This window comes from Zingiber officinale, chromosome 8A (genome assembly GCF_018446385.1).
Source record: "Zingiber officinale cultivar Zhangliang chromosome 8A, Zo_v1.1, whole genome shotgun sequence".
Classification (NCBI taxonomy): Eukaryota; Viridiplantae; Streptophyta; class Magnoliopsida; order Zingiberales; family Zingiberaceae; genus Zingiber; species Zingiber officinale.
In genome coordinates, this window is record NC_056000.1 from 102,664,135 (window position 1) to 102,677,086 (window position 12,952).

Sequence of the window (12,952 nt, forward strand, 5' to 3'; positions counted from 1 at the left end):
CCAAAGGGCGCATTTTTTCAAGTGCACTTCCCTTTTTATCCTTCTGACAAATTAAACCTTTTTTTGTCGTTTTCCTTTTCTCTCTCTTCTCTTTCCTATTACCTCTTTCATCAACAAAATATAAGATTTAGTTATTTTTTTGATAACATTTTAATACATTTAGAGAAGCTAAAATAAACAATGGATAGCATAGTTAAACTTCTTGCAACATCAGGAATCCACAGGAACTGAAATGGGTGTAATCTGAGGTCTCTAGGTCCATAAGTGGGTTTTGACCGAAACCCACTAATGGACCTAGAGACCTTAGATTACACCCATTTCAGTTCCTGTGGATTCCTGATGTTGCAAGGAGTTTAACTATGCTATCCATTATTTATTTTGACTTTTAAAAGGTGTTAAAATAGCAGAAGAAAAAATCAACAAAAAGGCTCCAAATCAGGCCCACGTTGGGCTTGATATGAAATCATATCAGGCCCACGTTGGGCTTGATATGAAATCATATCAGGCCCACGTTGGGCCTGATATGGAACCATATCAGGCCCAACGTGGGTCTGATATGATTCCATATCAGCCTAACGTGGAGCCTTTTTGCTGATTTTTTCTTCTCCTATTTTAACACCTTATAAAAGTCAAAATAAACAATGGATAGCATATTTGAACTCCTTGCAACATCAGGAATCCACAGGAACTGAAATGAGTGTAATCTGAGGTCTCTAGGTCCATCAGTGGGTTTCGGTCAAAACCCACTGATGGACCTAGAGAGCTCCGATTGCACCCATTTCAGTTTCTATGGATTCCTGGTGTTGCAAGGAGTTCAAATATGCTATCCATTGTTTATTTTGACTTTTAAAAGATGTTAAAATAGCAGAAGAAAAAATCAACAAAAATGCTCCACGTTAGGCCTGATATGGAACCATATCAGGCCCAATGTGGAGCTGATATGATTTTTCTTTGAGCTTCATACAATGTAGAGAAATTAATTTGATGATAGAAAACCAAGAGTTCTGTTAGTCTTATGATTTAATTGTCTTTTTCTCAAGCATGTTGTGCAAATTGATTCTCTGTTCCTCTGAACATTGTTTTATCAGTATATTGCAATATCTACTAATACCTTTGCCTTAATACTGCATCATATCTTCTGTATTCTCAACATTACCCTCATGATTCACATTACAGATCATCCTTGGCTGCAGAATGCCAATAAGGCACCCAGTGTAAATCTTGGTGAAACTTTTCGAGCAAGACTCCAGCAATTTTCAGTGATGAATAAATTTAAAAAGAAAGCTCTTAGGGTGAGAATATTTTCTTTCATGATTTCTTTCTGTGTGAATGCTTGACATTTGTCCAGCTGATTATTCCAAGACACACCTAGTATTATTATGTTCATTCTAAAACTGTGTTAATGCAGGTGATAGCTGAACACTTGTCTGTGGAAGAGATTGCCGACATAAAGGAAATGTTTGAGAATATGGATATCAACATAAAAAGGCAGATAAATTTTGATGAGTTAAAGTATGGTTTGCACAAGCTCGGACACCAGGTTGCTGATTCAGATGTCAAAGCATTATTGGAAGCAATAAGTTATTGCTGAAGATGCAATCTTTTTTTTTAAAGTAAAAAAAATTGACTGTGGGTTATGGCAATCACACCATTTCCATTGGCATTACACAATTATGGGGTGACAAGGGAAAACAAACACAAAGAATTAGGCACAAATTCAAGCCACAACCCTACTAGATCCATCAAGAAATTCATCAAGAGTTGCTGACCAAACAAGACCCAAAGATGGACCTATCAGCAATATACTGATAAAACAATGTTCAGAGGAACAGAGAATCAATTTGCACAACATACTTGAGAAAAAGACAATTAAATCATAGGACTAACAGAACTCTTGGTTTTCTATCATCAAATTAATTTCTCTACATTGTATAAAGCTCAAGGAAAAATCATATCAGGTCCACGTTGAGCCTGATATGGACCATATCAGGCCCACGTTGGGCCTGATATGGAACCATATCAGGCCCACGTTGGGCCTGATATGGAACCATATCAGGCCCAACGTGGGCCTGATATGATTCCATATCAGGCCTAACGTGGAGCCTTTTTGCTGATTTTTTCTTCTGCTATTTTAACATCTTTTAAAAGTCAAAATAAACAATGGATAGCATATTTGAACTCCTTGCAACACCAAGAATCCATAGAAACTGAAATGGGTGCAATCGGACCTAGAGAGCTCCGATTGCACCCATTTCAGTTTTTATGGATTCCTGGTGTTACAAGGAGTTCAAATATACTATCCATTGTTTATTTTGACTTTTAAAAGGTGTTAAAATAGCAGAAGAAAAAATCAGCAAAAAGGCTCCAAATCAGGCCTGATATGGAACCATATCAGGCCCAACGTGGGCCTGATATGATTCCATATCAGGCCTAACGTGGAGCCTTTTTGCTGATTTTTTCTTCTCCTATTTTAACACCTTATAAAAGTCAAAATAAATAATGGATAGCATAGTTAAACTCCTTGCAACATCAGGAATCCACAGGAACTGAAATGGGTGTAATCTGAGGTCTCTAGGTCCATCAGTGGGTTTCGGTCAAAACCCACTGATGGACTTTAACTATGCTATACATTGTTTATTTTAGCTTCTCTAAATGTATTAAAATGTTATCAAAAAAATAACTAAATCTTACATTTCGTTGATGAAAGAGGTAATAGGAAAGAGAAAAGAGAGAAAAGGAAAACGAAAAAAAAAATGTTTAATTTGTCAGAAGGATAAAAAGGGAAGTGCACTTGAAAAAATCCGCCCTTTGGTAAAAATTAAAGTAACATACGCCTTTTGGTCAATTAAGATATTTAAGTGCGTGATTTGATAAATTGCCGTTATTTTAAAATTTGGGCCACGAGTTAAGCCAGCCACATAGCCTTATGAATCGAAAAACATCATAAACCTTGTGTCGAGATGGGAGTCGACTCACACTTTTAGGAACGAATCAATAATCCATCGTGTTTACATGTTCTTGCTCTAAACCTAACCCCAACGCCAACAGATCTCTATCTCCGCCATGGATTTCTTCAGATCGGTCTTCTCTGGGGATGCCGACTCGTCGACGTCGCCAAACTCACCCCGCAGCGATCTGGACCACGACGATCACGAGCGAGGAGGAGAGGACTTCTATGACGGAGAAATCCCTAGTCCCAATTCTCCTGACAACGAAGTTGAAGACCGCGAAGGCGGCACCGGAGGATGGATCTTCGGAGGTCTAATCAAGACATTCGCCTCAAAGTCTGAGTCCATCATCCAGACGTACCGCCGCGACCTGGCCGATTTCAGCACGGGGCTTAAGGAGGAGACAACAGCGTTCCGTGAAATCGCCTCACGCACCGTCCGTGATATTCCAGGGTCACTCGAGGTTGGTGCCTCCTTGGCCCAGGAGTCACTGGAGTCCGTTGGGCAGGCTATCGACGACCTCGGCACCTCGGTGTGGAGAGGGACTGCTGACATCATTTCCCAGAGCAAGGAAGTGATCCTATCGCTGGAGGATGGCGAGGATCCAGAAGAGCAAGTGTTGGATGAACCTAGGCTGCCGGCCAGTTCCGCTGCATCTTCTAGGGTTTACAACCGATACGAGATGCTCTTGCTTGCGATACAGTCGGATGTGAGTACCTTCTCTGAAGACCCAGAGGACACTGATGCCTTCAGCAAGTGGAGATCAGAATTTGATTTGGCAATGAAGAAAGAGGAGATGGAAAATCTGTGCAATGAGAATGACACTTTGGATGGTTTTCTCAACAAGCTGGTTCCCAGTGTTGTGGATTATGATACACTCTGGTGCCGGTACTTTTACAAGGTCCATAAGCTGAAGCAAGCTGAAGATGCAAGAGCAGAGCTCGTGAAGAGGGTGATTTCCAGAGAGGAAGAAGAGGATTTGACCTGGGACATTGATGATGACGAGGAGAATATAGATAAAACCACCGGAGATGCTACTATGTCTGAAAAACTAGAAGAGAAGAAAGAAAAGGATGCACTGTCAATAGTAGGTACTTCAGGAGAGCAAAGAGCTAATGGGATATCTGAAGATCAGATTTTGAAGGGTTCCGATGCGGAGGTTAATAGGAAAGAGATATCAACATCTGACAATCATGAAGATACTAAATCCAAAGTTGAGTCTATGACCTCCAAGTTGGATGAAACAATGCTGACTGGAGGGAAGATAGATTCTGCAGACTCATCCAAGTGCAGTGATTTTTCAATCATCTCTTTCCAGAATTCTGTGCCAGAGGAAGAAGATCTTGGGTGGGATGAGATTGAGGATCTACTAGAAGAGGAAGAGAAGAAACCTGGTGACTCAAATTCTACTGTTCTCAAGGTGGACCTGCACAAGAGGCTTAGTGCTGCTGAGGAGGATGAGGATCTGAGTTGGGATATCAACGACGATGATGAGCCCATCAAGCCTTGATTTGTGGGTATAAATATGTTTACTTCGATTGTTTTGCATCTGTCTTATCCAATAATGGTTGCTTCTTTCATTCTGTGAATACTATGTGAATAATTTCCTGTAGGCTTGCTACTTGATTGCAAACGAAGGTGCTGCTTCCTTAAAGAATATAGATTTTGAATAAGTGCACTATATCTTTATTGGGAACATACATATTTGCTAATTTGCATTGACAGTACTGTTTTTAAATATGAAATTTGTCTCTTTTTCTCTTGCATTCTAGTGCTCATAGATGTTACTGTTAGTAAGAACAAATGTTAACTTTTTGAGGTGTAAGAGTCCCGTGATTAATTTGCTGCAAAATCATATTGGAATTTTGAGGCATTAGTTTACCTATATATCTTAACTGACTGAACTTTAGCTTAAACAATGCAACTTAAGTCCTTTACTTGGGGTGAATTGGTTAGTTTACAGAAAGGGATCCAATTTTTAGGGAATATAGTCAGAAATCCCTTGATTGCTCGGAAATAAAGGGGGACCCTTCCACAATTGGAAGTAATCAATTTTTATCATATTTTCTTCTTCCATTGTTCATCTATTTACTCTTTGATTCTTTCCTTTCCTTTTAACTACCTATGAATCTCACCTCATTGTTAAAAGAAGCAATATGAAAAGTGAAAACCTTATTCTGTAATTTGGTCTAGGTGTACCTTTGTTTGAATCCTTGATCAAGTCGCTAGGCATATATATGTACATTATACTAGGGTTTGGCAAGTAGCAACGTCTACAGTCCGTCTCAATGTTGCTACAAGAGAGTGATTTCCCTTGATCTATTCATGTGAGATCAAGAAACTTGGCATTTTTAATCTTCGTCTTGGTGCAAAAATTTGAGAATAAATATGGGAAACACCTTTGAAATTGTTAATCTTTCTTATTAGATGATCTCTTTTAGATATTAAATTGTTTTGTTACACATATTAACTCTCTAAGGTAGGCTGTTTTTGAATAAAAGTTGTAGGATGCAAAAGACGACTCTATTTACAAAGATTGTTCATATGACGAATTATTCTTTTTTTGTGTCATGTTCAATTATTATTCCTTTCAATTAGCTTATCTCTTAAAGGTCAAGTGTATCTGGTGGTGAAAAAAAGCTCTGAGATCTATTGAAAGGATTCATAGATTTTTTTTAAATATTCCAATTTATTGAACTTGGAAAATCATAAATGGTTTTTATTTGAAGAGAATAAAACGTCGATATTGCTAGGGAAACCCACAAATAGTCAGGTTCAATTGAGTTATTTTGATGTGGTTAATAAAAGGTTTAATTTGGTTTTATCTATGTTTTTGATGTATGTATTAAATGTGTAGAGACGACATAGTGCATATGGAGCTCATAGAGCTTATTAACTCAACTACGATGGCTCGAAGGCGACAAGGTGAACTCAAAGGCGACAAAGCGACGACATGGAGCAAGTTTATTGAGTCTGGTGCATCTAATAGATTAGAGGTCAAGTGAGGTAGATTTTGGGACTAAGAGTATTGAGTAGTAGTTGGTTCAATGACTCGAAGGCTTAATGCGAGGTTGACTTGAAAGGTGAGGAGAAGGATAACATGTGGAGTAAACTCAACGAGCTTGGTGCATCCAATGGTCAAAGGATTAACACAAGGTGGACTCTAGGGTGGCCAAACAAGGTGAACTCGAAGGCGAGAAGGATTGGATGACATGAAACAAGCTCGGGGAGCTTGATGTGGCCTAGCAATGTGCACTTACAGTAAGGAGCAAATAAGGTTGAAGACTTGGAGGTATCAGAGTGTGAGTGATTAAGAGTGAAATATAATCTTGGTGCTTATGCTTTTAGGCAGAAACATCGGGATAATGCATTTAGTTTGGTAGAGGAGTAGATTTCCTAGTTGCTTGGTTCAAAGTCTTTGATCGAGGATTGTTTGTTCTGAATCATAGTCTACAATTAACTCAATCCTAAGACTTTGTGTAGGTTTATGGGTAGGTAAGCTAAGTGAAGGAGGGACCATCGATGAGATTCAGTCGACTAGAACACTACAATCGACTAGGGAATCGATTGACTTTCAGAGTTCGATAAACAAAATGTTTCTTTTTGAGCAACAATTGAGAGAAATTTCAGTTTAAACAATTAGAAACTTGAGTTGTGGGCTGGAAGAAATTTCCACTCCAAGAGTCACTTGTGATCGATCAATTGACTAGAGGTTACTTCTAGTTGGAGCCTTGCTTATATAAGCCCTTGGGGAGTGTTGAGCATATAAGGTTCCGCAAAAAAGTTTGAAACTCCAAACAAGTGCTTATATTGCTCAAAGGTCCTCAAGGGCTTAGGCAAGGTTGCGGGTAAACATACCAAGATTTTTAAAGGTTAGGATTCTAAGAGAATTGCTCCAATATCTCTTTTGAGAGGGTGATTCTAGTGGAACTCATTCAGGGTAACGCATTAGGCACTCATAGATCGTGCATTAGGACCGAGGTCTTCGAACCACTTTACATCTTTGTGTTATGGGGTTGTGATCTTTATTTTATTTTTTTTATTTCCACTTTGACATACTCGTTGACAGAATGAATACACATGTACACCTCTGTATTACTGATGATTTGCATTCATGTGTTGGCTATTCACTCTTTCGTCTAGTCAGACTTGAGCCACTATCAAATCGGATCATGCAGATATTCACAATTTATCTATGTTATTCCATGTACAAAAATGCTCCTGCAGATTTTAGTCCTCTTGCTTGAATATTGATATACTGAATTCTGCACCCATTCCCCACATTTCTTGGCATATTCAACTACTAGGGAACCTTAATTATTATTTGTCACATAAGGTATTCTATATATTAAAACTAGTGCCTTTGGGTTGGTTCCCATATGACACTTTGTGGAATAGCTGGGCACGGTTGGCTATGAATTTGAAAATTTTCTTTACCCTACTCTTCCTCGAGGAGCTTTGCTTTGCTTTGCTTCAGAGGAAAAAAAAAGGGAGACTGCTTTAACTTTTACAGCCCTTCACTGACAACCATAGCCAGGTTGGTGGAGACTGCACAAATTGGAGCGACAGAAGGGTTAGAATTTTTTTTTGTAATGAATTGTTCGGTTATTTTTCTTTTTTATATGAAGAAAATTTCATTAATTCTTTATTGTGGATCGTATCATTTTGATTGATTTTTTTTTTTACCATTTTTTTTTGACTACTAATGCTAATCGAGACCATTTGTTGTATGACTTACCTGGATTTGGAGTTAAATATTGCTCAGGTTATAGAATAATACTTTATCTTGTCCTTAATAAAAGGATATGTACTGTGATATTGAAGTAGTGATGGTTGTTAAGTAATTGAGATTATGATATTTTATAAAATACATATGCTTGGGACATGGAAGATAAATTGAATCATTATTAGGATTAGAAAAGTCCCTTTCTTTTCCTGCAGTCGATAACATCTCTGCCTCCGACGCCTTCACTTTTGAATTATGCAACCTTGGGACAGATAGCACCCGCTCCAGCTTCCTCTCGATCAGGTTTTATCAGACGAAGTAATAGTATAGTACATGGATGATGACTCTCTGACACAAGACAGATACTTGTGTTATCAGTGACAAAGTAGCAATGGGACAGATACTTGTGTTATCAGTGACAAAGTAGCAATGGGGAGTGTCGTTGACGTCAACAATGCATTGACACCATGTTTGACACAATCAACTTTGTGTTGGTCATCACCAACAACTCAATGTGGTGCTAGAGTTGGAAAGAGGATTATCTGAAGGGTAGATGATTTGATTTTTGCTAATAGGAGGAGGAGACATTGGAGCATGTATTTTTTTTATGCGGTTCTATCAGCCAGTTGTGGGGGAGGGTTAGGGCATAACAACATATGTGACCTGAGACGGGCACATATTGGCGTATGTTGTGGGTGCTCATACTTCAGTACTAGGGGACCTTCATCTTAACTAGGGCTTGACACCTTGCCATATCAATATTAGTGCATCATATTTAGAGGGCAAGAAATCACAGCAGATTTGATGGAATGGGATTTGATACAGAGTTGATCTTCAGGAAAGTACAGGTTCATTCTATAGGGCATTTAATGTATATTCGAATCAGGTATTACAGCAGGGGTGGTATCATTTTTGAGGGCATACATTTTTGATAGTGCCCTATTACTCATACATTCATATATTTTGATATACATATAGGTTAGTTAGGATTTTGATAGGTATGCATTTTGAAGGGGAGCCTTGGCGCAACGGTAAAGTTATTGTCATGTGACCAAAAGGTCATGCGTTTGAATCCTGGAAACAGTTTCTTGCAAAAAATAGGATAAGATTGCGTACAATGGATCTTTCCCCGAGACCCCGCATGGCGGGAGCTTCGTGCGTTGTGTTGTTTTTTTTTTTTTTTTTGCATTTTGATAGTGTCATGAATTAGGATGTGGAGTATACATTCTCAGAGGGCCTCTATTTTTAAGTTCATAGAGAGTATGCATATAGATAGGCCCCGGCTGACCCATTGACGATTTTGGGAGCTTGCATCCTGCATATGCATGGAGTTTTATTGTGTCTCAGTGATCTACTATGCCTTGGTCACATACTCGATTGAATCATATAGATAAGTGTGAGTAGTTTGTTGGTGCAATTTTGCTCCAAGTATCATTTACTTTTGATGTTTGGTTAAATAAGTTTAAGTTAGACAATGCTGGTGATCTAACATGAATATTGAGTGACAAGTACAAAGGAAAGTCCAGGCATGAAGACTTGGCAAGGAAAGTCCAAGCTTGTCTTGGTGGATGAAGTCCTGGAGTGTGACTTTTGGCAATGAAGTTTAGGAGGTGTGGCCGCTTGGCAAAGGAAGATTTGGCATGACGAAGCTAAAGGAAGCACTTGAAGGCAAGTGCAAGGATGAGGTGTCATGAGCTCAGAAGTATCCTAAGGGTGCAAGGCTGATGGAAGTTGCTTCAAGCTATAAGTCTAGACTAAGGGTAAGCTTCAAGTATGAAAGGATCATACTTGAATAGCTTAAACCTCAATTTTGAGGTATACCAGTCGACTGATGCTTGTATCAATTGGTTGATGCTTGATCTGAAAACTCATAGAGAGTTGCTGTAGTCTACCAATCGACTAATGGTCAATACCAATCGACTAATATGTGATCGTTAAGCTTCTGACGACAGAAAATCTTGTAAATTCCTGATTGTCGTTGAAGTATAAAAGAAGTTTTTAGAGCTTGGAGAAAAAAAACTCGTTCATGCTAAAACATCCTTAAGCTCTCCAAGTGATCTCCCAGCTTCTATATTCTCAATCTCTTCCTCCCAAACTTATTCTTTCGTCTTGTAAGAGGAAGAGTTCATCTTGTTAAAGGTTTTCCACTTCATGTTTGATTCAAGAAGAAGAATACCATAGTGGAAGCTTGATTGTTTATATGCGGACCCTTGGATTAGTCACCTTAAGGAGATGAAGATCAAGTAAATCAAGGAGTAAGTGTTGCATTCTTGTTATTTCATTCTAGTACTTCCATTGTTTTTGCTTCCGCTAAAAGTTGCAGGTAAAAATCGAAGAGAAGCTATTCATCCTCCTTTAGCTTGACATAAAGGTTCTAACAAGTGGTATCGGAGCTAGGCTTACCTTAGAAGAACTAACCTTCAATCGAAGCTTCAAGTTGGCATTACAAAAGGGATATAACACCGCTCGACCACTTCTTCGACGGTAATGACTTTGAATATTGGAAAGGTTGGATGGAGTATTATCTAATGAATGATATTGAAAATTGATTTATTATTGTAGATGAGTTTGAAAAATCATTGGATTCACATGGAGCACCTCTTCCAACCAAGAATTCGTTGAAAGACATTTCAAAGAAGGCTCAAGTAAATGTAAAGGTCATAACCACTCTACAATATAGACTCTCCAAAGAGCAATTAAACAAAGTAGGATCATTCAACTCTGACAAAGATTTATGGAAAAAGTTCATCGAGTTGAATGAAGGATCAAGAGACTCAAGGAGAGCCAAGAGAGATCTCTTGGTGGGCCAACTTCAAACCTTCAACATGAAAACAAATGAGTCTGTGAATCAAATGCACGGTAGATTTAAAGAGATAGTGAATGAACTTCATGTCATAGGTGAGAAACTTGAAAATCGAGATTTAATAAGGTATGTTCTTTAATCCTTTCCTCAAAATACCCTATGAGCATCAAGAGTTGATGAGTACAAGGTATCTAGAGATCTATCCTTAATTAAGATTGATAAATTGTTTTGTGAATTTGAACTTCATGAGCACGCTAACATGTCTTTAAAAGAGAAAAGTATAGCTCTTATTGTAGAAAAGAAGGAAAATGAGGAATCTTTATCATCCGAATCCGAGTAAGAATCATCAGATAGCGATGAAGAAATGTTGGCTAGTGAAGTGACTCACTACGTCAAGAAGATGATGGGAAGAACAACGAGGTTCAAAAGGAAAGATGTGAAGAAAATGTTCTAACCCTCAAAAGATAAGATCAGTCAAAATTCAAGTTTTAACACTAATGTCATTTGTTATGAATGTAACAAGAAAGGGTACATCAAGTAGAATTGCCCGAAATTGAAGAAGAAAGAAGGAGGAGGAGGAGGACAAAAAGGAGGTTATGGTGGCCCAAGCTACATGGGGCACCCTATGCATTGACTCATCGGATGAAGATGAGTTATGTCATGTCACTTGACGCATGATATTTATGACTCTTGAAGATGACAAAGAAGCTTCAAGTCAAGAAGAAGCCTCAAGTGAAAAGGAAGCATCAAGTGAAGCAGAATCAAGTGATGAATCGTCATCTAGTGATGATGAGGTAAAAGAATATGTCAAAGTAGAACTTTATAAAACTATTGCTTATATCAAGAATGCTTTAGCTAAGTCACAATCTAGGGTTAAGGCTTTAAAAATAAAACTTAAGTCTAATAGGAATGATGCATGTATATCTAGTCAGTCAAGTATGTTTAAGGAAGAAAATGATACCTTGAAAATAAAAGCATGCTTAGAAAAATTCACCAATGGGTCAAAATATCTTAATATGATTTTTAGTAACCAAAGAGCCGTATATAACAAGGTCGGATTAAGATATAGATCTAAGGTCAAAGAGATTGCATATGTTTCTTTTATAGAAAGAAACGATAAAACTAAGAAGTCAATTCTTAGGGATGTAAATGAACCAAACGGTTTGCGAGCTATTCGGAGCTTGATTAGGTAAAAAGCTCGTTCGAGTTTGTTCGTTTAGCTTATCGAGCTCGAGCTCGATTTCGAGCTAAACAGTTTTATCGTGCTGGGCTCGAGTTTAACAATATTCGGCTCGTGAGCTCACGAACATGTTCGTTTATATGCTCGCGAGCTCGGGCTTGAGCTCAACTTGTTTAAAGGGCTCGAGCTCGGTTCATTTAAAGGGCTCAAAAACATATTCGTTTACAGGCTCGTGAACTCGGGCTTGAGTTCAGCACATTTAAAGGGCTCGAGAACACATTCGTTTATAGGTTCGTGAACTCGGGCTCGAGAACATGTTTAATGGTATGTTGAGTTTGGAAGTTTAATGTAGTAGTTTGGGTTGTTCTATGATGTGTTGAGTTTATATTATTTTAGTTGTTAGGTTTGTTGAATATTTATTCAAATGAGTTTTCGAGCTCACTTAACAAGCTTACAAAACGAGCTTTAAAATGAACTTTAAAATGAGCTCAAAAATCAGCTCTAACGAGCTTGAAAACGAGCTCGAGATCGCCTAACGAGTTAGACTCGTTAACTATAATAATCGAGCTAATAATGAGCAGAACTCGAACTGTTCGCGAGCTTAGTAATTTCAAAACGAACCGAACTCGAGTCTTGTGATAAAAGTTCGATTCGAGCTCAAGCTAAGCTCGAGTCCGAATATAACTTAAACGAGTCGAGCTCGAGCTTAATACTGTTCAGCTCGGTTCGGCTTGTTTACATCCCTATCAATCCTTAAGGGCAAGGTAAAACAAGCTTGGGTACCTAAGAAATATTTGCATGATATTACCGGATTAAGTGCATGGGTATCAAAGAGTTGTGTTTTTCATGTTGTTTAGGTAGAAGAGAAGAAGGATTCGGGTATGTGGATTGTGGATTGTGGATAATGGTTGCTCAAGATATATGACTAGTGATGTGAACAAGTTCTCCACAATTAACTACATAAAGAAAGGAACAGTGTCATTTGTGAATAGTGAGAAGTTTAAAATTATAGGTAGAGCTACAATTGAGGTATTACCTACAATCATCATTCATAAAGTTCTATTAATTAAAACAAGGTTCTAAAATTCGCTAGGCGCTAGTCGGGTGGCAGACCAGCGCCTAGGTCGCCTAGGCCGGGACTAGGCGGCGCTAGGCGGATTCCTCGGTATCCCTTGTTTCATGTGGACTGTGGACAATGTCATATGCAAATCTAAATGTTGTCTTAAACAATTTCATAGCAATGGAGATTTAACTATGTATGCTGAAATAAATGCATACTTTCCAATACCAAAAAC

General features: G+C 38.3%; 1 protein-coding gene and 1 long non-coding RNA gene across 2 annotated transcripts; both read left to right on the forward strand.

Annotated features, from left to right (window-relative positions):
• Positions 1–1,141: 1,141 nt before the first annotated feature.
• Positions 1,142–1,481, forward strand: LOC122009155. The gene is made up of 2 exons (XR_006119481.1): positions 1,142–1,292; positions 1,409–1,481. It is a non-coding gene; the product is annotated as an uncharacterized LOC122009155 (long non-coding RNA).
• Positions 1,482–3,063: 1,582 nt separating this feature from the next.
• LOC122011091 (BSD domain-containing protein 1-A-like) lies at positions 3,064–4,458 on the forward strand. The gene has a single exon (XM_042567524.1). The coding sequence runs from the start codon at positions 3,064–3,066 to the stop codon at positions 4,456–4,458; it is 1,395 nt and encodes a 464-aa protein (XP_042423458.1).
• Positions 4,459–12,952: the final 8,494 nt, after the last annotated feature.